This window comes from Sander vitreus, chromosome 2, assembly GCF_031162955.1.
Source record: "Sander vitreus isolate 19-12246 chromosome 2, sanVit1, whole genome shotgun sequence".
Classification (NCBI taxonomy): Eukaryota; Metazoa; Chordata; class Actinopteri; order Perciformes; family Percidae; genus Sander; species Sander vitreus.
This window is the reverse complement of record NC_135856.1, coordinates 8333956-8358311: the sequence shown is the minus strand read 5'-3', so window position 1 is coordinate 8358311 and position 24356 is coordinate 8333956. Positions and strand designations below refer to the sequence as shown.

At 41.1% G+C, this 24356-nt stretch overlaps 1 protein-coding gene across 1 annotated transcript; it reads left to right on the top strand.

Annotated features, from left to right (window-relative positions):
• The first annotated feature begins 2840 nt into the window (after positions 1-2840).
• On the top strand, positions 2841-20490 carry LOC144531023 (3',5'-cyclic-AMP phosphodiesterase 4C-like). Its single transcript, XM_078270901.1, has 19 exons — positions 2841-2882; positions 3873-3974; positions 5234-5361; positions 5474-5656; positions 5781-5820; positions 6015-6085; positions 7289-7451; positions 8012-8105; positions 8507-8664; positions 11360-11458; positions 11581-11745; positions 12431-12530; positions 12645-12799; positions 13446-13568; positions 14428-14610; positions 18973-19194; positions 19336-19440; positions 19606-20219; positions 20487-20490. Exons 1-19 carry the CDS (start codon positions 2841-2843, stop codon positions 20488-20490), a joined length of 2751 nt encoding a protein of 916 aa, XP_078127027.1.
• The last annotated feature ends 3866 nt before the right edge of the window (positions 20491-24356 follow it).

Here is a 24356-nt window from a genome sequence, read left to right as displayed (position 1 = left end):
AATGTGAGAATGTGCTACCTTTGGTTGGCTTACATTACAGTAAACTGAGTATATTTGGGGTTGGGGCTGTGTGTCCGACAATACAAGGCATTCTTGGACCGTGGGAACCTATAGTGGGCATTCTTCCCTACTTTCTGACACGTTATAGACCAAACAAGGAATCACTTAAATGAGAAAATAATCAGCTGATAAACAATAATGCAAATAACCATTAGTTCTGGCCTTGCTGTCTTGTTTCTAATAAATAGTAAGTAAATTCATTCAAGTGTTGTCTAAACACAAAACGCTTGTTGCTTTCTAGCTTTGGTAGGCTCAGTGTCAATGTACACATTTATTCCAAATGGTTTAAGATAAAACAAAAAAGAGAAGCATGATTCCTGTTTTAGGGTTTACAATGAATACATGTACTGCATGTCTTACAATGACTGTAAAATGACATGGGAGGAAAAAGGGAGAGTGAGTAACAGGATGCATGAATCCTTTATTGTGATTTGAGCTGTGTGTTCCAATAAAAATCTGCTGTGTGTGTGTATAATGGAGAGAAATGACGCCTGACTATTGAAGCAGAGAATCGGCGTGTGGCTGCTATTTAGAGAGAAGAAAAGGCATTGCCAGGATACAAAAAAAGGCATGGGTACCAATGAAGAGAGGAGGAGCGGAGGCTGTTGTATGGGATTAATGGACACACTGTGCTGGAGGAGGGGAGGGGAGGGGAGATGGGCTTCTCCACGGAGGCTGTGGTGGTGGTGGTGGTGGTGAGGGGCTGGGGGAGACCACTGTGGCAGGGGAGAGGGAGAGGAGAGGCAGGGAGGGAGGGAGGCTGGTGAAGCCACGGATATTCATGAAGACGCCAAGTGTTTTTTTTTCTCTCGCCGTGGTGACACACTGCTAGTCTGCAGAGAGACGGAGGGAGCGGGGACGAGACAAGGGGAAGGAGACGAGTGAAAGCAAGACGAGGCCCAGCCCATCTTGCCATTGATCTTGAGGCGATCAAGGTGAGTGTGTTTTTATTCTTACATGCTATGGCCTGACTGTGTGTGTGTGTGTGTGTGTGTGTGTGTGTGTGAGAGAGAGAGAGAGAGAGAGAGAGAATGTGAGGGTGCATGTGTGTCTGTCTGACACATATCTCTTGCAGTGTGCATGATGACAGGGCTGTCCTCATGCAAGCATGGTTTCAATGTGTTTTTAAATATATATATATATATATATATATATATATATATATATATATATATATATATATAAATATTTGGGTCTTTTGTTACAGAAGAGCTGGCTGGTAGTTGAGCTGCATATTGATGCATTGGTGCTTGGTTTTATAAGCTGCTTTATCTGTATTGAAGGTGGTACTGCTGGCAGGCATGGTGTGTGAGTGTATGTGCTCAGATTTCTCTTTGTCTTTTCATATATATGTCACTGTGTCACTATGCATTTGTTGATTTCTCCACACAGAGCCTTCTTTTTCACTCTGAATCTGTGCAGACTCTGTTGTGAGAGTGCTTTCATTTGAGTGGGTGTTTTCTTGATGACCCCTGGTAAAAGTCGTCTCCACCACTTTCTGTCTGTGTACCAGCTCGATTAGAAACTCAGACTCCGATATGCTGAATCTGTCCTATCCAATGGAATTAGGTCATCTCGGACTGCTCAGAGTAATTATATAACGTCAGAGAGCTTTGGTGTTGCAGTATCTGCTCACAATTAGCCACACTGTAGGTACAGGTCCTGCAATGCCACAATAGCCAAAATATTTCTAGTTGACCAACTGTTTGTTTGGATATTAGTCAACAAATTGGGATTTTTATTAGCATTACATAGTGTTTTCATGTGTGAGCCTTGTATTGTGGAAAACAATAGGCATAAGTTCCCCAATATATCTCCAAGCTTCCTAAAAGAGTATGTTATATATAGGAAAAGGATTTTGTCATATTTGATGATGCATCAGATTAATTCATTAAATGAAAGCAGGACAGAGAGTTCTGAAAGAAGAAACAATGACTCAAGAGAAAATTAGTTTGGTCGTACTAACTCTTCATTTCTGTTTTCTCACAGGGGAATCTACACCGAAGAGGACACACTGACTCAGATTCGTGGATGGATCCTGCCATATTAAACCTGGAATTTTGACATCTGGACTTCTTAGATGAGCCAATCATATTTAACACTTCTCCCTATGCAGAATTTGGATCCAACTAACCAATCAGACAACGGAAAACTGATCTGAGACTTGGTATAAAGTCTCCCACGAGTTGGATCTGGATTCGTGGTTGTTGCATTCATGTGGGATCAGGTTTACAACTGGGAAATGTCATGCGAACAATACTTCAAGTTGGATAAACATTTTAGAAAACTTGGGAAAATGTTTTCTTCAGCAGTGACATCATGAACTCTGACCGGGATATACCATTGGCTCATCTGTCCAAAGCAAGACAACATATAGGTGGACTTATTTTTTCTGAAAAAGTCATAGCTTACACTAAAATGGAGTGATCATTTTCTTTTGTTCCACCTTTGGCTTGTTTAAAAAAAACAAAAAACAGATCAAAACAAAGGCATCCAACTCAGACTGAACCTGGAGCCTTAAAAGGGCACTTAAATGCACCTTTAGCATTTAACGACAGGTTGGTCGCCCTGTGTCAGCTATCTGAAGACTGTGGTGTGGACAGAGGGCGAGCGAGGCGGTTGGCTGGCTGAGTCAGCTCTGATGGGGGCCGGTTGTGACCCGGTCTGACCCCGGTTTGACCTTGCAGTGACCTTTGACCTCTCCGGTCCTGGCTCTCCACCTGCTCTGCTGCCTGGGTTCCGGAACGCTCCGCCCTGGGGCCCAGAACGAGCCAATCAGGATGAAGAAGAGCCGCAGCGTGCTGTCTGTGACTGGAGAAGAGGTGAGAATATAAACAACCAGGATTATTCTCGAGAAAATCAACTCACTTTGTCACTTGTTTCCATGAGAGTAGATATAAGGCAGAGCAGACACTGGACTGTGGGGTGTGGGTGTGTGTGTGTGTGTGTGTGTGTGTGTGTGTGTGTGTGTGTGTGTTTTGAATGCTTACCATGATACACAAACCTTGTGACTTTCACACATCTAAGGCTCCCTTTGTTCTTGTTGTTAAGGTCTGTGGACGCACTCAGAAGTCAGAGTGGACAGTTTGTCCTCTCCAGCCACTCACTCACTCTGACTCAGTCATAGTCCAAAATGTAAATGAGCCCCAGCTAAATGAGTGCTCTATGTAAATGAGCGATTTTCATTACAGGCAACGTCTTGGCTGAAGGACATAATACAGTACCATGCGTTATTCAAGCGCTCTTTTATTGATTTTGCTGAGGAGTGGGTGCTCATACATTTGTTGTATGTTTGTGTGTACTGTATGTGTGTGTGTGTATTTGGGCATCTTTCCACATCTGGGTCTGGACAACATCAAACGCAGCATGGAAGCAACACGGCACTGTTGCCTAGCAACTGCTACCATTCCCCCAGTGTTTTGTTGCTACGGTACTGCAGTGCAGATCAGCCTCTAAGAGCTCAGTCTGTAGAGGCCTTATCCCAGACACACACACACACACACACACACACACACACACACACACACACACACACACACAAACAAACATATATGTAGCTGAAAACGCGCGCACACACATACACACACACACACACACACACAATAATAATTTAAGTCTTCATTTTTTTTTTTTTTTTTTGAAGTCTATGTTTCTTATGGCAAATCAACATGGCTTAGTAAATGTGCCAAAATGACAACTGCATGATTTTTATTTACTGTACAAAGAAAAAATGTCTTTCTTGCCCCATGTAACTGTTTCCCTCACCTGCCTGTCCACAGGGTAATGACACAGATATAACAGGTTCTGGGGAGAAGGCGGAGTCATCTCGATACAGCCGATCTTATACGTCTGGGGCCACATTGGGGGCTGAGCTACGCAGAGGGAGGAGCAGAAGACTCTCGTCTAGTCTCCAGGTATTGAAAGGAAGCATGGGTACATTAACCTGCATGGGGTCTTTGGGTAAAAAGGAGCTATGGGCCCCCATTAACCCCCCTCCATCATGTGAACATAACATTAAAGGATCGTTTTACGACAAATTATATATACAAGCTAGCCATTTTACAAACCACAATACTGCGTTTTTCTGGCTTCCATTAATTGCTATACAATATGAAGACTTGCTGGAATGTAATGCACACTTTCCAAATCAATCTGTGCTTAAAATGCATTACCATCCATCAATCATACAAGACAACATTTTAAGCAGACTTGTTCACTGTGATAGATTAAAGCTGCAATAATCAATGTTTTTACATGAACAATAGATTGTATGACTACACGTAATGTGAAAGGGGTCTCTTGTAGTCACAAGCCACAGAGAAATTATGTCCCAATTCTTCAGCTCATTGTTTTGGTTTTACGGACTGCAATTACACTGTTTTGCTTTGTTTAAGCAGCAGCAGGCAGCTGTTTTAAGAGAAATACTGATAATAAACGCACTGTAAACTGACTGCCAAGTACCAAATGGCAAACGGAGAAAGTTAGCAACTAGCTGTTGGTCATAGTGGAGCATTTAGCACCTAAATAGTCATTTATTTTTTCTCAGGAGTTGTTGAAGAGCAAAACAGAGCTAAACAAGTAATTGTTGGACTTGCATTCACCAGGTGGACACAACATAACTCCAAATAAATGTTCCTCTGTGTCTGCTGGATATGTAAATGGGCAGCTATTTGCTAACAAGTTTGCCACATCAACTTAAAATGTGATATTATGTCAGTGAGGTGTTTACAGTTTGTTTCTGCTACCCCAAATGACCAAAACATCTAAATAACTAAGGTAACTGAATTTCATACTGCACTTAAATGAATGGAAACCCTACGGCTGCCTGGGATGACAGGAAACATACATACCAATAAAATACTCCATTGCATACATTTGAAAATGGTCAGCACAATATTATAGTATAGTAAATATAAAGTATTGACTGCCCTGAAAAGTATTGAATGATTTGTAGAAAACCTTCATGCACAAATTTGCTATTAATCAAATGACCTCAGACCAGCTGATGGTGAATCTGGGGATTTTGGGGCTCCTGTGTGTCTGGGACCATGAGGCAGCTACCTGTTTCCCCAGCTTTTAACATAAGAAAGATTCAATGTATAAATTGTGCTGTACACCTGCAAAGCAACTGGTGACTAGTATCATCTACCAACCCTTCCTTCTAACTCTGCAGGTACCCTGCTGGCTCCGTCCTCGAGACCGCACTCGTTCACCTGAGGTCCTGAGCAACGTGACACGTCCAACAACTCTTCCCCTCCGCATCCCGCCACGCATCTCCATCACACAAGCAGACGCTGACGGGTTTATACACAATTTAAACAATTTCTTATCTTCACCTTGCAGGAAGCTTTTCCAGATGTTTGTATTTCTGTCCTCTCTAATCATCAAACTTTCCCTCTTCCTCGTGCTGCAGTTACGAAGCAGAAAATGGTGTGTCACCAGGTCACACCCCTCTGGGTTCGCAGAGTCCAGGCCTCACCCTGCACACCCCCTTTCCCCACGGCCAGAGAAGAGAGTCCTTCCTCTACCGTTCAGACTCGGACTACGACATGTCGCCCAAGACGGTCTCACGTAACTCCTCCCTCGCCAGTGAAGGGTGAGACTCAGGAGGAAATGAGTGAGAGGGGGGGAGAGCATGTATGTGTGTATTTTTTTTTTAAGGAGAAATTATCTCTGCTTGCTCTCTAATTGTCAACTCCCTCTGTCCCAACCTCTCTCAGGCACACAGGAGAGGATTTCATTGTCACACCTTTTGCTCAAGTGAGTCTCAACTTAAGAGATGAATTGTGTAAAATGAGTCATAATGCCTCCAAAATTGTTTTTATCAGCCATTTTACATAATATTGCAGTGTGTGCATTCTTCCCCTACACTTTATCCCCTTTCTAAAACTCATAAATGTATATTTCTCTAAGGTTATTCTGTATACATCCTCTGATACTGTGTGATTATGTAGGTATTGGCCAGTCTGCGATCAGTACGGAGCAACTTCACCATTCTTGCCAACCTCTCCACACCACCAGTCAAGTTAGTACCAACTCATTTTCCTGAAATGTACCACTTGTGCACATTATGATCTGTCATCATCATCATCATCATATTCTTTATTCAGGACACACAAAAAAACGGTCCATAGCACAATACAAAACATAGCAAAAGACAGACAAATACAAGATAAAACACAAACAATAAGAAATGACAGTTCCACAATACACGAAACAGTCAAGTTCCACAATACACAGAAAGAGTGTTCAGATATTAGCATATAGACTAAAACGTTAATGGTTCCACAATCTCGAAGTAAACCTGACCGCACTCATTGCAGGGTTCACTAGCGTTGCAATTATGCTATTCAATGACTCAGTCTACACATACATCTGTACATGAGATTCCTGAGTAGAGCAGGACAGGTGGATACCTCAACACTTACAAACATTTGGCTTGCACTGCTCCATCGAGGCATTTTAAGCAGCAGCCTCATGCCATCATTATATGCCACATTGAGTTTCTGCATACTGCTTTTTTTATAGCGACGCCACAAGTGGGCAGTATACATTGGGGTGCAAAAAGCTTTAAAAAGTGTGGTCTTCACAGACAATGAACACATACTAAATTTGCGATTCAGCACAATTGTGTAATCATTCAAAGACTTAGTTCAGACTTTACAATTCAAACTAACTTTTCTACAGTGTATAAGACCTTGAAATACAGCCACTAGCTCACATCCTACTCATACACACATTTGGTAACTCGTATGATCTGGTACAGTAGTCATACAGTACTTGAGTACTGTTTCTTAACGTTTTTAGCACCAAACCCAAAGCAATGCCTGCAATCGGCAGTTCCCTGCTGCTACAGAATGTCAGACTTTGAACTGAAACGCAGATTATTTTCCCTTTTCAAACTTTGTTACATGTCATATCGGATGAAGCAAAAATAAATTATATTTCTTAATAGAAAGAGAGAGAGACACACTTGTATGTTGTATATTCTATACTCCTAATGTTTAATTAATTACAGCTGTATTTATCCCTTTAAGAGCAATTGTATGCAGCAGCTTGTGAGTCGGACCAACAGATACACACACAGTAGAAAGGAAAAGAAAGAACAACACAGTAAATCACAACACCAAAAACAATCAAAGGGAATTAGCTTAATAAATAACTATGAATATCTTTAAAAAAAGTTGTTGCAGTCTCTAGTAGGTCGAACTAACTGTTGTGTCCTCAGAAGGTCTCCTCTGGGCGGAGTGTGTGTCAGTCCCAGGGCGTTACTATCCGACCAGCAGTACCAGCAGCTCGCCATGGACACACTGGAGGAGCTGGACTGGTGCTTGGACCAGCTGGAGACCATCCAGACACACCGCTCTGTCAGCGAAATGGCCTCCAACAAGGTATGCACTGAACTATCACTGAACCAACCAGTCCAACCAACATATCAGCAGGCTAATAAATATATCACTATTAGCGTACAGTTTATGTTGCAAATAGACGATTTTGCCCCTTTTTCTCTTTAAATAAATTTAAAATCTGTTGCTGTATTCTTGTATTTATTCATAGTTATTATTTATAATGATTTACTGTCACCTTATGTTTATTGTTAATGTAATTTACAATAGTAAAATAGTTTAACTGTAAAATATCCTGCCACAGAACATATCTTTGTCACAACAACATCTAAGGTGTCATTGCCAAGAATGTCTGTTTTGTAATGATTGGCTGATCTTCAGTTGTCAGATATTTTATGCTCAAATACTGGAAATAAAAACTAATGCATGTTGAACAGGGAAATGTAACACCTTTGCCTTCACTGCAACCTTAACACTTGGGACTTAATTACAACCCCAAATCCAAAAAGAGTACTGTACTGAATGTACCTCTTAGTCATCCCCAAAACTTAGAGAACCAGCACATCATTGACTCATATCTCTGTTTTGCTCTCATTCTGCCACAGTTCAAGAGGATGCTGAACAGAGAGCTGTCCCACCTGTCAGAGATGAGTCGCTCTGGTAACCAGGTGTCTGAATACATCTCCAGCACCTTCATGGGTGAGTGAGAATGTAAATGGACTGTATTTATATACTGCTTTTCTAGTCTTATTGACTACTCAAAGTACTTTCACATAGTACAGGAACCATTCCCACACATTTACATTGCCATACAAGGTGTCACTTGCTCATCAAATAAACATTCACAAACACCGATGGCGCAGCATAGGTAGCAATTCGGGGTTCAATGTCTTGCCCAAGGACACTTCGACATGGGATTGCAGGGCCAGGGATCGAACTACCAACCTTCCGATTGGTGGGCGATCGCTCCACCACCGGAGCCACAGCTGTGAGACCAGAATCTGATTTCTGTCCCCATCACATTTATGACCTTTGTCAAATAAAGACAATACATCTATCTAAATATGTGTGTTTTTTTGTGTTTGTCCATCAATCTGCAGACAAGCAGAATGAAGTGGAACCCCCGTCTCCTACTCTGAAAGACAAACCTATGAGTCACATCAGCGGAGTGAGGAAGCTGTCTCACAGCTCCAGCCTCTCCAGTTCTTCAATGCCTCGCTTCGGTGTCAACACAGACCATGAGGATGAGCTTGCCAAGGTCTCGTTGTCTTTTTTTCTCTAACTCACTTCAAAACAAGCTGCACGAATCAATCCCTGTTCAGACTTGGACTGTGAACACTGATAATATTTCTTTATCTTGTGCGCACAAAAAAAAAAAAAAATATCATCATTCAGGACTTGGGGCCTGACCCTTCTAGTAGTAGTACGGAGAAAGAGTGTGATCCCTACACTTTTCTTCTTTTAGTGATTTACTGCTGAGACTCTTTCAGGATTAAGACTGAAGTGGGAGGTTTCCTGTGGGATATGCATTTGATAAAAAAAACATAATGAAATATAATATTATACTAGATCATTACAAGAAAAGAATTACGTTTTTTTTTTAAGACTTCAAGTCTTTTCTACCGAACACCAAGCCGCTTCCAGGCTGATGTACTCATAGTATTGAATCGCTGTGCAACGTTGTCGCTCCATGTCTGCGTCACATAAAGATGGAATCTCTTGTTATTCCTTTTGTTTGCTTTTTTGTGCTTGGCGCCTCATTGTTTAATTCCATCCAATCCGTAGCACCAAATGTTTGGAAAACCCCACAGTAGGATGGAAACTGTCCCTGGTTTTGCATCTTTATTTAGAAGAACATAAATCAGATGTAACTATGCTACATACAAAAAACAAGACTAAGAGTTTGCAGCCACACTACCAGTACCAGGCTTAATTCTACATAACATCCACAGGCAAATTAAATGACCTCATTATGGGGCTAAATGAACAGTTAAGGAATCACCACAGTGATAATTGATCCTGAGGGGAACATGAATGTCTGTACCAAATTCCATTGCAAATCCACTGACATCTCCCTCCATACAGCCACTCCTTTAGCAAGGCTTACACTGTGTTGTGGCCTGTCATCATTAATAAGAGCTGTACCAGTCAGTCAGTCTGTCAAAGAGGTCGTAGATATTCCCAGTATACAACTCTGGACACATACACTGAAGGATCAGGGTTATTCTGAGTGACATGAGAGGGATGTCTGCTGTGTGATCATTGTTCAAGTGTCTGTTAAACTAGGACTGGACCATATGACCTACATTTTTTATAACCGTAAAGTTTAACTTTATCGGTAATTTGGAGCTGCGACTCACAATTATGTTCATTATTGAATTCTCTGATTATTTTCTGATTAATTGATTAATCGTTTGGTGTATAACATGTCAACAAAATATTGAAAAATGCCCATAACAATTTACTTAATCCCAAGGTGAGATATTCAAACTGATTGCTTTGTCCGAATCCCAAAGGCATTCAGTTTACTATCACAGAAGATTAAGAAGCCTAGTAAATATTCATGATCGCAAAAGCTGGAACCAGCGATTTTAAACTACGCAGAAAAAGTAAGGAAATTTGTGTGTGGTAGATTATTTCTTTGTTGTAACAATTATTCTTGCCAACAAATCTTATACCATTGGAAAACCTGATTATTTCCCTTTTAAATGGTGCCACATTTGGGACACTCATTTGAGATGAGCAGCAGAGCTGAGTATGTGGTTGCGCCCATGAAAAATTTGCCAAATCTTCTCTGTAATGCCATACAGCTTTTCTTTGTTGACTCTTGTTTGGTGGATTGGGCGATTGAAGTCTGAAGTAACAGGACATATTGGTTTATCGAGATCAAATTCTGCAACCAGTGGCAATCCCATATCTCCACAGTCTGGGACCGAACTCTATCCTCCAAGATGACAACGCTCGCCCCCACAGGGCGGGGTTTATCAGAGACTACCTCCAGAATGTGGGAGTGGAGAGGATGGAATGGCCTGCCAGCAGTCCTGACCTCAACCCCATTGAACACTTGTGGGATCAGCTTGGGCGGGCTTTTCGTGCCAGATTGACCAATACAACTACGTTGGCTGACTTGCGACAAATGCTGGTTGAAGAATGCGATGCCATCCTGCAGCAGTGTGTGACCAGGCTGGTGACCAGCATGAGGAGGAGGTGCCAGGCTGTTGTGGCTGTGTGGTTCTTCCACACACTACTGACGTTCCTGTTTGTTAAATGAATAAATTGTGAAATTGCCAATATGTCTTGTTACATCAGACTTCGGTCACCCAATCTACCAAACAACACCAAACAAGAGTCAGCAAAGAAAAGCTGTTTGGCACTGGTCAGAGAAGATTTGGCCAATTTTTCATGTGCGCAACCCACATATCCAGCTTTGTGGCTCATCCCACAAATGCATGTTCCTTACAAATGTGGCACCATTTAAAATGGAAATAATCAGGCTTTCCAATGATATGAGATGTATTGCCAAGAATCATTGTTACAACACATAAATAATCTACCAAACACAGATTTCCTTACTTTTTGTATACTTTTTGTGCGTTTATTTTAATATTTCTTTTCTGTCAAATAGATATCTCTTAAGTAATTACTGATTGTCTGATTCCATTTCTGGATAGATGTGATTGATTGTTGTTGCTTTTCTCAGGTTAATCATATGGGATTTGGACAATTTATGAAATTTGCAGTGAGTGATCCATAGTGTTGGAAACCTGATAACTTTGGTGAATTGTCCCTATGTTAAATTCTGCTGCACATTTAAATGGTGATCATCTCTGCTTGTGATGTTTTAAAATGTTGATACATTTCTGATTAAAAAATTCACACGTGTGTGTGTGTGTGTGTGTGTGTGTGTGTGTGTGTGTGTGTGTGTGTGTGTGTGTGTGTGTGTATGTAACCAGGAGTTGGAGGATATGGACAAGTGGGGTTTTAACATATTCAGAGTAGCTGAATTCTCCAACAACAGACCTCTCAGCTGCATCATGTACACCATCTTTCAGGTAAACAAAAGGAGTGTGAACGTGTGTTTTTCTGTTGGATCGTTCTCACCTGAAGTGTCTGTTGGGTTTGCTGATGTACACCATGTGTGTGTGAAGTTGTGGCTCCTGTCCTCCCTCCTCAGGAGCGAGAGCTGTTGAAGACGTTTCGTATCCCAGTCGACACCTTTGTCACTTATGTGATGACCCTAGAGGACCATTACCATGGAAACGTAGCGTACCACAACAGCCTCCATGCTGCAGATGTCACCCAGTCCACACATGTCCTCCTGTCCACACCTGCTCTTGATGTATGTTATTATATAAAACTTTCCATTTCATTATGTTATGTCCCCTTTGCCCCTTTAGAGCAGTATTGGCTTGCATTCAAAGTGTGATAATTAACTGAATGACATTAAACAATAACATTCATAAACACTGACATTTTAGTCCATGCTCATGAGACATAAGTGTTAGGCCAGCCTTTGCACACACCTTCAATTGCAGTTCTACCTCTTTCTTATGCCTTATGCCTTTTTTTTTTTCTTTTTTTTTTTTTTTAGGGCTCTTCATTTTTACAATGTTTTCCAAAAAAATGAGATTGGTTGTTTGATCACGTTTTTCACCTGGATTCAAGGTCAACATGGACCCAAAAGTTGTTGTTTAAAGTGAAAAGTAAAACTGTCCGCCATAATTTCAGTCCTCTTGTAACAAAACGAAGACAAACAAAAAGACATAAAGACAGCTTGTAATAATAAAAAGTGAAAAGAAACACGAGCTGCTAATTCTTCATCAAAGTCCCTTTAAGAAAGTAAAAACATGATTCAACTACAGAGTGATTGTATTGCAAATTATATTTATTCATGATATATTATTTTATTATAAAATCACGTTTTAACCATATTCCTAATATTCTTTTTTTGCATAAAAATATCCATCCATAAGCCATAATGGATGGAAAAATGTAATTTTCTCTGCCCTTCTTGTTTCTTTCAGGCCGTCTTCACTGACCTGGAGATCCTCGCCGCTCTGTTCGCTGCAGCTATCCATGATGTAGACCACCCCGGAGTTTCTAATCAGTTCCTCATCAACACCAGTAAACACAAACACACACACACACACACACACACACACACACACACACACACACACACACACACACACACACACACAGAGATATATAGTAAAATATGTCTTCCCCTTTTCTCAGACTCGGAGCTGGCCCTCATGTATAACGATGAGTCCGTTTTGGAGAACCACCACCTCGCTGTGGGCTTCAAGCTTCTGCACCAGGAAAACTGTGACATCTTCCAGAACCTCACCAAGCGACAGCGCCAGAGCCTCCGCAAGCTCGTTATTGATATGGTCCGGACATTTGTTTACCGCACCTCACACCGTACCAATTAAATTATAAACAACTTAATAACTTATTTTTTTTATTTTTTTTATAGATATAATCTCATTATTTATCATTTGATAGTTTTGGATTTGTCTTATTTATTTCCTATTGGTGATTATAGACAGCTCTCACTGTGTATATGCCTGTTATTGGCAATTTTATTTATTTAAGACAATACACATTAATTTTGTTTAGTTCTGATCCTTTGGGATATTTTGTCATCTTTTTTATGCTGTCTGTCTATAACTCGTTGTTTCTGCCTAACTTGACCAGTGCACTCTTATAAAAAGATTTTTTTTAATCCAATCAATCTAATCTAAACTGGTTAGCAGCTTTTTCAATTTAACAGCCCAAACTCCCAGCTTCTGGCTTCCTCAGGATTCCTAGTCAGTTTAAGAACTGGATTTCTTCCAAAAGGGCAGTATAGAAATACTTTGTTTGCAATATCCAGTCTTTTAAAAAGAGATCTTTGTCAGGCAGTACCTGTTTTAAAACTAAACGTTAACTGTCCTCATCTTTGGTTTTAGTTTTTTATTTGGCAAATAAAGTACAGAGATTAGGTTGAATCTGTGTGCTTCTTTTCTGGTTTTGTCTTCCTGTCATTGTCTGCAGGTGTTGGCCACAGACATGTCCAAACACATGACCCTACTGGCTGATCTGAAGACCATGGTGGAGACCAAGAAGGTGACCAGCTCTGGTGTGCTGCTCCTGGACCACTACACAGAACGGACGCAGGTAACTTGTCTGCTCACACAGACCATGGTCACTAGTGCAATAATGTTGTAGGAAATCTGCAGGTCTACTGTACTGTGTGAATTTAGTGGGATACGAAACGTTTTTAACAGCTCTCGCTCCTGAGGAGGGAGGACAGGAGTCACAACACACACACACACACACACACACACACACACACACACACACACACACACACACACACACACACACAAACCCAACAGACACTTCAGGTAAAAGCGATCCTACAGAAAAACAAACGTTCACACTCCTTTTGTTTACCTGGAAAATGGTGTACATGATGCAGCTGAGAGGTCTGTTGTAGAGTTCTGCTATGCTTACAAAGCTAAGCTAACTTAGTTCATGACCTTAATCCCCCTGTCTGGTTTTCCCTGCGTGTTGCGTTTAATGTGAGAGTGAGACTAAACTTGCTTGGATGAGTCTTTCCTACTTCCAGAGGGGTTGTGCTGTGTTAAACTGACTCACCCAGACACTGCATGGTTTTGTGTCTGAAGATGGCTGCTTGCTTCGGTGACCATGCCAACGCTGCCCCGCGTGCTCTGTCAGCGTCTTTGCTGGGCCAGCCCCGCTCTTCCTTGTTGTTGTAGTTCAGGTTTTAAAAGGTGTATTTACAAAAGTTGTGTTGTTGGAAAACAAGAATAGTCTTTCAGCGTCTTTGTCAATAGTGTTCTCTGTGTAGAAAAACGTGTGGGTTGCAGCCGTCGTTTCCGTGCCGCTTCGGAATGGAATAATCAGTGTCACACAAACACGCCTCCTTATATCACGTCAGCACTTGCCACAGCTAACCACTCAAAAGACCTCTCGTAACAATATACTGTACGATGTGTGTGTATGTGTTTAGGTGCTGAGGAACATGGTGCACTGTGCAGACCTGAGCAACCCCACCAAGGCGTTGCCGTTATACAGACAGTGGACGGAGAGGATCATGGAGGAGTTCTTCCGACAGGGTGACAAGGAGCGAGAGAGAGGAATGGAGATCAGCGCCATGTGTGACAAACACACCGCCATCGTGGAGAAGAGTCAGGTTAAGCTCGATCTCTCTCTCCCATCCATTTTAACCCTTGTGTTGTCTTCCCATCCACCATGCAACTTGTTGTTCTCCTGGGTGAAAATTCAAAAGCTTTTTTCTGTGCTTTTTTTCCACTACCACCGGATTCACCACTAACAGACCTTACTTATATGAAATTATAGCCTACCTAATTTTTTAGTTAAAGTGGCTATATGTAACTTTCAGTTTGTGTTGATTCTAGCGGCCGCTTTGGACAAAAGCGGTAGTGTTTTTACCACACCTGCTGTTGTAAAGGTCTTTTCTTTACGGTGCTGTATTGCCCACTATAGATTACTGAGTTAGCGTTACCAGGAGGTCATATAGTCTCGATGAATGTTTTGCTCAACCAGAAAATCATTAATTTACAATAAGATAATAAGTTACAGATGCATCTTTGCATTTCAAGTGTTGCATATGGTAACTTAGCCTACTTTAGATGAACAGGGTATCACTGTCAATGTATCAGGAGCCAAAGCCATAAGAGATTGTTGTAGCAACTAATGTAATAATAACTTAGATTCATATAGGGCATTTCATGAAACCCACGGACGCTTTACACAAGTAACGTTACAGGGGGACAAGGGAAAAGAAAATAGTAAGCCAACACAAACATTGACTAAAAGGAATGAAACGTCTGCGCTAAATGGAAGGAGGACGTCATTTAATGTCGGCAACTGACATACAACCACATCGTGCATTGTAAAGTTATTTTATGAATGAAATAGACATATTACATACCTGAAGGGCCAATTCAGGGTGGGTTTTGAATCATTTACAATCCCGTTATTGTCTCCATCTGTTAAAAGCCCGACCGAAGTTGACTCACGTTATTGCCCGTTGTTTTTCACTTTCCCTTTAATCTTTTAGTTGTTCTTTGTTTAATTTCCTTCTTTTCTGTGATGGTCCTGCCCCAGTATCAGCCATAACTACAACAGATAACTTCTAAAATAACATTATGCCTATATAAAGAAATCTCCTGCTTCCTTTTACCTGGCTCCGCTGGCATACGCTAACACAGGCTTTTCCGGTGTTACAAAGAAATATGTGATCCATCAGAATGTGTTACTGTAGCGCCGTCTACCTGCCGCAAATCATTCTGTGACTTTGCGGGGAAAAAAAAAAAAAAAAACGGGCAGATGCCTTACAAAAAAACTATATCAAAATAGCGTTCTTTTCACTGTTAGTCTCGTTTGCTGTTATATGTCATTAAGACCATTGTATAAAAAATGACAGAGCTTCAGAAACATTAAAAAGTTACATATAGTCACTTTAAAAAAAAGCTGAAATTATGAATTATTTCCACAAATAGTTACGATTGAGTGAATAACCACAGACTGTCAAAGTTTAGTCAGGATACTGTTTAAGGAACCATTTAATTGTTTTTTCAAATGCTCAAACATCCAAAATTCAATAATGGTAGTGATCTGATCCTTAATTGTATTTGCGAAGAGCATTGCATGGGACCATCCATGTTATTTTTGGGCAATTTGCTTGAAAGAAACCCAAATTTCTGATTCAGAAACTTTGAAAACGGGTCAAATGTGACCCAAGGATAACATAAGGGTTAAATGTGTCATTGTTAATACAATTCATCCAAATTGATGAATTGAAAACTCTGTTTGCAGCTTAAACTCTTTAGTTTAGTGATAGACTTAAGCACTGGATTGGTATCTCAGGGAGCGCCCTGGATTGGTTCACCTCTTATCTTTCAGATAGAAGTTTTTCTGTTTCACTTGGTCCCTATTGTTCAGAAACTGCTGCCCTTTCCTGTGGGGTGCCTCAGGGTTCTGTGTTAGGTCCGATTTTATTTGCATTGTATATGCTTCCCCTAGGACATATAATTAGCCAATTTGGAGATATCCGCTATCACTTCTATGCAGATGACATCCAGCTATATGTCTCTTTTAACCAGGAAGAGACTGACAAAGTGTTGGAACTGCTCACATGTTTGACTTCCATGAAGGATTGGCTGGCAAACAACTTCCTACAGCTCAAGGAAGACCGTAGTCCTTATTGTTGCTCTGGACACTACAGCTTCCAAGGTTACTCAGCTCTTGGGGTCCCTTTCTTCAGCGGTACAGTCCAAACTGAGAAGTCTTGGTGTTATATTTGATAATAACATGTATTTTGATCAACATATCAAATCACTGACCCGCACATGTTTCTTTCATTTAAGAAACATTGCCAAACGTTGTTGTTGTTTCGCATTCTGAGCTTGAGATGATCATTCATGGATTTAACTCCATTTTCACTTGTCTTAGCAAGTCGTCCCAGGACCGTCTACAACTAGTCCAGAACTCTGCTGCAAGGCTGTTGACCAGGTCCAGCAGGATGTCGCACATCACTCCAATTTTATACCCATTACATTGGCTTCTGATCAAGTTCAGGATCCAATTTAAATTTATTGTTCTGACTTATAAAGCTTTGCATGGTCAGGCACCTGTTTATATCTCAGACCTGCTCCATCCGTACACTACACTACTAACAGGTCCCTCAGGTCTTCTAACCAAGGATTACTGGTGGTCCCACGCACTCGTTTAAAAACTAAAGGTGACTGTTCCTTTGAAGCAGTGGCTCCAAACCTGTGGAACGACCTTCCTACTGTCTTACGTTCTGCAGTCTCTGTTGAAGCTTTTAAAAAGCAGCTGAAGACACACTTGTTTAAATTCGCTTTTGACTCTTGTTTGTAAACTTTGGGTTTTAGGTTTTAATCGTTGAAATGATTTTCATTGGTCATTCAATAATTATTTTCTTTTTTCCCTTGTTTATTTTCTGTTTGGATTGTACTGTATTTTTCCAAATGTTTATCATGTGAAGCACTTTGTGACTTTGTCTGTAAAAGGTGCTATATCAAATAAACTTATTATTATTATTATTATTATTATTATTATTATATAGTTTATGGTGAGACTATCAGAAATGCAAAGGGTCATTTTTGAGGCCATTGTTGGTGTCATTCACAAACAAAGTTTCGTAATGTACAGTAGTTACGCGTGGGGGGAAAGCTGATTTTATAGTGATAAAATTACACCACATAGAAAGACTGCATTGGCAAAGAGGAACAGTGGTCACATATAGATCCTCTCCAACAGTAACTAAGAGATACACACTGAGATATTTGCTGGAGATGACATGAACTTCATCTATAAAAATGATAATTTAAGTTTAATCAACACCCCTAGCAGCTAATAAAAAACATGTTGAATATCACTAAAATTGTTTTTATCACTCACAAATTGATCTCAAGACTGTAGACTGTAGAAACTATTATATATGTTTCTTCCCAAATCGTTTCTTAAGCTTTACATAACTAATCTTTGTAAACACACTAGTAACACTCTTAATTGTACTTTTATTTTATATGGTCATTGATTGATTGGGCCCTTAACAAAGCAATTTGTAAGTTAACAACACAGAGTGGACAGCAATGCTTACAGCTCTGTGAAGCTAAATGCTAACATTGGCATGCTATCATGCTCACACTGACAATGCTGATGTTTAGCAGGTATAATGTTTACCATGCTCACCATCATAGTTTAGCATGTCAGCATGCTTTTACATTTACAAGTACAGCTGAGGCTGATGGTCATGAACCAAAAGATTGGACACATTTTTTGACCTGATGATGGCTAGAATATAGATCAAAGGATCACCAAAATAAGTTAACATCAATCCGAGGAGGATGGGAATATCCGTACTACATTTTATGACAATCAATGGAATAATTGTTGAGATATTTTAGTCTGTTCCAAAAAGGTGACAAAATCCGACATTGCCATCCATTCACCCTAGAGATTTCTCTATACTTAGTAAAGAGTTTATTCAGGAAAGATGCTTATTCGCTTTCTCGCCGAGATGAAAAGATTGACACCATTCCCATGACTGAGAGTGATATCTGTCTTTTAAAGGTGCAGTTGGTAAGCCATATAAAACTAACTTTCTGTCATATTTGCTGAAACTGACCCTGTGTTTGAGTAGAACTACATGAATCAGGTAATTTAAAAAAAATTCCAGCTCCTCTGGCACCACCTACAGCCTGTAGTGTGATTTGCAAAAATCCACAGCTCCCTGTTCAGATGCACCAATCAGGGCCGGGGGAAATCACTGTTCATGCACACGCATTCATTCTCCCTTGTGGGGGGAGCGGCTTAGGAGACCGTTTTGGGCTTTAGCAGTCAATGTTAAAATTTTCTCCTGGATCTTCGCAATCCTACCTACGGCACATTTAATCTAACTCTCGGCAAGAAAGCAAATATGCATATTGACCAAAATGTCTAGTTATTTCTTTAACACCACTTTCTATCATGGTCTCAGGTGTGATTCTTTTTTCTTTTCCAGGTGGGTTTCATCGACTACATCGTCCACCCGCTGTGGGAGACGTGGGCTGACCTGGTGCACCCGGACGCCCAGGAGCTGCTGGACACGCTGGAGGAGAACAGGGAGTGGTATGTGAGCACCATGCCCCAGTCTCCCTCGCCTCCCCCGGACAGACACCTACAGCACGACCGCTTCCAGTTCGAACTCACCCTGGAGGACCTGGAGCACAACAACCACAACCACGTACACCTGAGGAGCAACGGCGGGAGAGACATCTGCAATGACATCGGCGACTCAGACCGAACGCATGACGGCGTAGAAACGGAGAAAGAAGACGAGCAGAACCACAACAGCAAGCACAACGGAGTCCAGGGTGAAGATGAGGAGGAGAATGGAGAAAGACAGGGAGAAGAAGAGGAGGAGGCGAAGGAGAACGGAGAGGAAGAGGGGGAGGAGACTGGAGAAAGAGAGGGAGAAGAAGAGGAGGCGGCGAAGGAGAACGGAGAGGAAGAGGGGGAGGACACTGGAGAAAGAGAGGGAGAAGAAGAGGAGGAGGCGAGGGAGAACGGAGAGGAAGAGGGGGAGCATGGAGAGGACCAAGTAGAAGAAGACGGAGGGCAGACAGATGAAGGGAGTGATGCGGTGGTGGAGGAGGAGGAGACTAAAGAAGAGGAGGAAGAGAATGAGCAACATCAGGCAGGAGAAGAGGAGGAAGAGGAAGGGGAAGGTGAGGATGGTGCAGAAAATGAAGACATAGAAGGGGAGTTAAAGGAAGAAAATGAAGAGAGGGAAAAAGAAAGTGAGGGGGAAGAGGAAATGGAAAATGAGGAGGGTGAAGTGGAGGAAAAAGAGGAGGGTGAGACAGAGGAGAAAGAAGAGGAGGCAGCAGAGTTGGAGGGAAATGTAGAAGAAGAGGAGGGCGAGACAGAGGAGAAAGAAGAGGAGGCAGCAGAGCTGGAGGGAAATGTAGAAGAAGAGGAGGGAGAGACAGAGGAGAAAGAAGAGGAGGCAGCAGAGCTGGAGGGAAATGTAGAAGAAGAGGAAGGCGAGACAGAGGAGAAAGAAGAGGAGGCAGCAGAGCTGGAGGGAAATGTAGAAGAAGAGGAGGGAGAAATGGAGGAGAAAGAAGAGGAGGCAGCAGAGCTGGAGGGAAATGTAGAAGAGGGGGGCGAGACAGAGGAGAACGTGGAGGAGGAGGAGGCAGAAATGGAGGACAAAGTTGAGGTCGGAGAAACAGCAGATGTCGAAGAGGAAGAGGAGAAAGGAGAGTTGGAAGAAGCAGAAGAGGAGGAGGCACCAGTTGAGGATGGAGCTGGAAAGGAGGAAGAAGATGAAGACGAAAGTTAGTTTGGCGTAAAAACATAAATTAACAGGCTCAGCGAAGAAAGGGTAACAAAAGATTAAAAAAAGAACGTAAATGGAGCGGGAAAAGGCTTCGACACATGGCAGTAAGACTGTTGAGGACGACGAAGAGCTGACGATGCACTTCTTTCCAGATAACGTGCTCTGACCACTTTATCATGTGACGCTCTCAGCTGAAGGCTCAACTACAGACGTCTTCAACAAACGTCCCAGCTCACAGGCAGACAGCAAAGCACCGGACACAAATAACAAAACCTCCGCCGGAGCACAAGCCTTCCTGAACAGCCAGATTGTTGCGGCATCTTGATCAACTGGTAGTGCTAGAAAGACTTCACGTCTTCATCGCCCAGTATCTGTACATCCATCACTGCCGTAGGGAATAAAATGGGGGACATCAAAACGGGGGTGAAACCTGTTTTACCTACCATTTTGTAGCTCCTGAATTTAAAATTAAAATGAAAAAATGAAATGCGCACATGCAAATAAGTGCGTGCCTGTTCTCCCGATCTCATGGACTACTTACTACCCATCATCTCTCTGTCACTGTCTCGTTTATGAAGAAGGTCCCACACACACACAGACCAACAACTGTTAAAAGAATGTCAACTTCCTCTTCTTTTGTCAGAAAAGAGAAAAAAAATAAGTCTGGAAAGTGTCCATCATCTTATATTTACTACAACATCTTTCCACTTGTGAACAGGATGCTGAGAACAGATTTGGGCTCTGGTCTAGGAACAGTTTAACCTCCTCACATACTAACCTTAAAGCAACAATGCTGGATTTCTGAATAATATCTGGACCGTTTTGTCAAAGTAGAAACTTTCGCAGTCCAGCTCAAAAGGCTGACCTGTTGTACGTGTCGATGTCAGTTCATGTTTTAAAAAAAAAACACCCAGTATTCATCCCTTCACCACTCCCAGACTGTGTGTTTGATTCCCGGGTGAATCGTGCCAAACTGACCCACGACCAGCACTGAGCAATTAAGCCTTCCTTCAAACAAGGTGGCTACTTGTCCGTGAAGCAATGAACTGTGGGATCAGGGTAACGGGTGTGATGGTCTTCCACAAATCCCTTTTTTCTTTGTTTTGTTTTTGTAAAAATGGTATTTGGCACTTTATCTAACACCCCTGTTACATATATGTACATAATAAACATGTATTTTAATCTGCTGATGTCATAATAAATATGATCAATAAAGTTGATTGATTGTTGTCTTTTAGTTGCAGGTCTCTGACATCTTTCTCCCTTGAAAAAAATACTGGAAAAGGATTTATCCACAGAGATAAGTAGAACATTTGATAATGCGTCTCTAATTTCTGAATCATTTTGTGTTTGTTTTTTAAGTAGAGCAGAAATAATTAGTTGACTAATCTAACGACGGAAGACTGGCAGCAATTTTGTCGTTTGAGCAAAAGTGCCAGCTTCTCAAACTGAGAATTTTCAATTTTCATTTTCATACCCAGGTAGCAAACAGACGTTGGTGACTTCTGACTGGTGAAGTCTTAAATCATTTTAAGTTGCAATTTAAAGACGGTCTGGGAAACTGTGACCGGAATTTTTGTACTATTTTCGTTTTATAGACTGGATGGATTTACAGTATTAAAAAAAATCTATATTCATTCAAAATTCCGCTTCCAACCAAAAAGTAAGATTCAAAAAGTAATCGTTTCATGCGCTACTGAATATAAATTTGTAACTTCGTACTCAATATAGTGCTTCACTTTTTGTCGTAGAAGTATGACTAACGGTCATCTACTTTTTAAATAGAAGTCCGTGGGCTGACTAGAAAACTAGCTGAAGCTTGTTTTACTCCCTCATTCACTTAGTCAGCTGATCACCGGGGTGAGTTCATTGTTACCAAATGTGTTTTCTTCAGAGCTGAAACGATGAGTCAATTAATTGATTAGACTTAGTCCCAGAGAGGCAATTTGTTGTACAGTACAGGCATATTGACACATAATCCACAACACAAGCATGGAACCAGACATCTACAGCACTATTTATCTAACACGTAACATACACACATCAATAAATAGAAATGCAATACAATAAAAATGTTGCAGATTATCAGAAAATGAATTAGCAACAGTTCATGTGGCCATCTGCTGTTTTTCTTGATAGTAAAACGGATTGATTAAACAAACTATTTAAATAAGTCAACTTGGGCTTTAGGATATATATATATATATATATTTTACTGGTCAAAAGTTTTAGAACACCCCAGTTTTTTTTGTTTTTTATTGAAATTTTAGCAGGTCAAGTCCAATGAATAGCTTGAAATGGTACAGAGGTAAGTTGTGAACTGCCTGAGGTTAAAAAAAAATGTCTAGGTTACCCAAAACTGAAAAACAATGTACATTTCAGTATTTGACAAAAAGGCCTTTTTCAGGGAACAAGAAATGGGTAAACAATGTAAAGCTCACCTGCAGCAATGGAGGTTGATCAAGCTTTGAAAGTTGGTGCTACCAATTCCCACAGGTGTTCCAACTTGTCTGGATTACTTACAACCCCCTCTGTTTGTATAAAAGTTTTGTTGGAACACACTGTGGTACCGTACCCTCGTGAGCATTATTTGAACAGTACTGTACTGCAGAAAGTAGTGTGTTGTTATAAAAATGGCGGGAAAAAGGCAATTAACAATGGAAGAGAGACAGACCATCTTAACACTTAAGAATGTTGGTCTTTCCTACAGATAAATTGCGAAGAAAGTCAAGGTGTCAGTGAGTACAGTATTCTTCACCATCAAAAGGCACTTAGAAACTGGGGGAAACTCTGACAGGAAGAGGTCTGGCAGACCCAAAGCCACAACAGAATCAGAAGACAAGTTTCTGAGAGTCAACAGCTTGCGTGATAGGCGGCTCACAGGACAACAGCTTCAAGAACAGCTTAATAGTGGTCGTAATAAGCAAGTCTCAGTTTCAACTGTAAAGAGAAGACTTCGAACTGCAGGTTTGATAGGTCGAGTTGCAGCAAGAAAGCCATTGCTAAGATGTCAGAATAATAAAAAGAGGCTTGCCTGGGCCAAGAAACATTGTCAATGGACTACTGAAGAAAGGAAGAAGGTGCTATGGACTGATGAATCAAAATTTGAAATTTTCGGTTCATCGCACAGGATTTCTGTACGCCGTCGAGTAGGCGAAAGGATGGTTCCTCAGTGTGTGACATCAACTGTCAAACATGGAGGAGGAAGCATGATGGTCTGGGGCTGTTTTGCTGGATCCAGGGTCGGTGATTTGTACAGAGTGAAAGGCACCCTGAACCAAAACGGCTACCACAGCATTTTGCAGCGCCATGCAGTACCCTCTGGTATGTGCCTATTTGGTCAGGGGTTCATCCTACAGCAAGATAATGACCCAAAACATAAGTCCAAGCTATGCCAGAACTACCTTAGGGAAAAAGAACAAGATGGTAAGTTTAAAAACATGGAGTGGCCAGCACAGTCACCAGACTTAAACCCCATTGAGCTGGTTGCTGAAAGCAACCTACAAGTGCCACACATTTATGGGAACTTCTGCAACAGAGTTGGGAAGAACTTTCTGAAGAATATTTGATTTCCATTGTAGAAAGAATGCCACGAGTGTGTTCAGCTGTTATATCTGCCAAAGGGGGCTACTTTGATGAGTCAAAAATTTAGAATACATTTTGGTTTATAAATTGATTCCATGATTTCTTTTTTAACTTAAATTGTTCATTTGTTTTATTCTTTCATTTCAAAGTACAATAAGACATTAAACTGCATGAATTTCAATAAAAACCTGGAAAAATTGGGGTGTTCTAAAACTTTTGACCGGTAGTGTATATATATATATATATATATATATATATTCTTTTTTTTAAAGATGGCATTTTTTTAGGCCTTTGTTTTGCAGGACAGATGAAGACATGAAAGGGGAGAGAGGGGGAATGACATGCAACAAAGAGCCGCAGGTCAGAGTTGAACCCGCGGCCGCTGCATCGAGGAGTAAACCTCTACATATAGAGTAGTAAACCTCTACATATAGAGTAGTAAACCTCTACATATGTGCGCTGAGCGAGTGAATGGT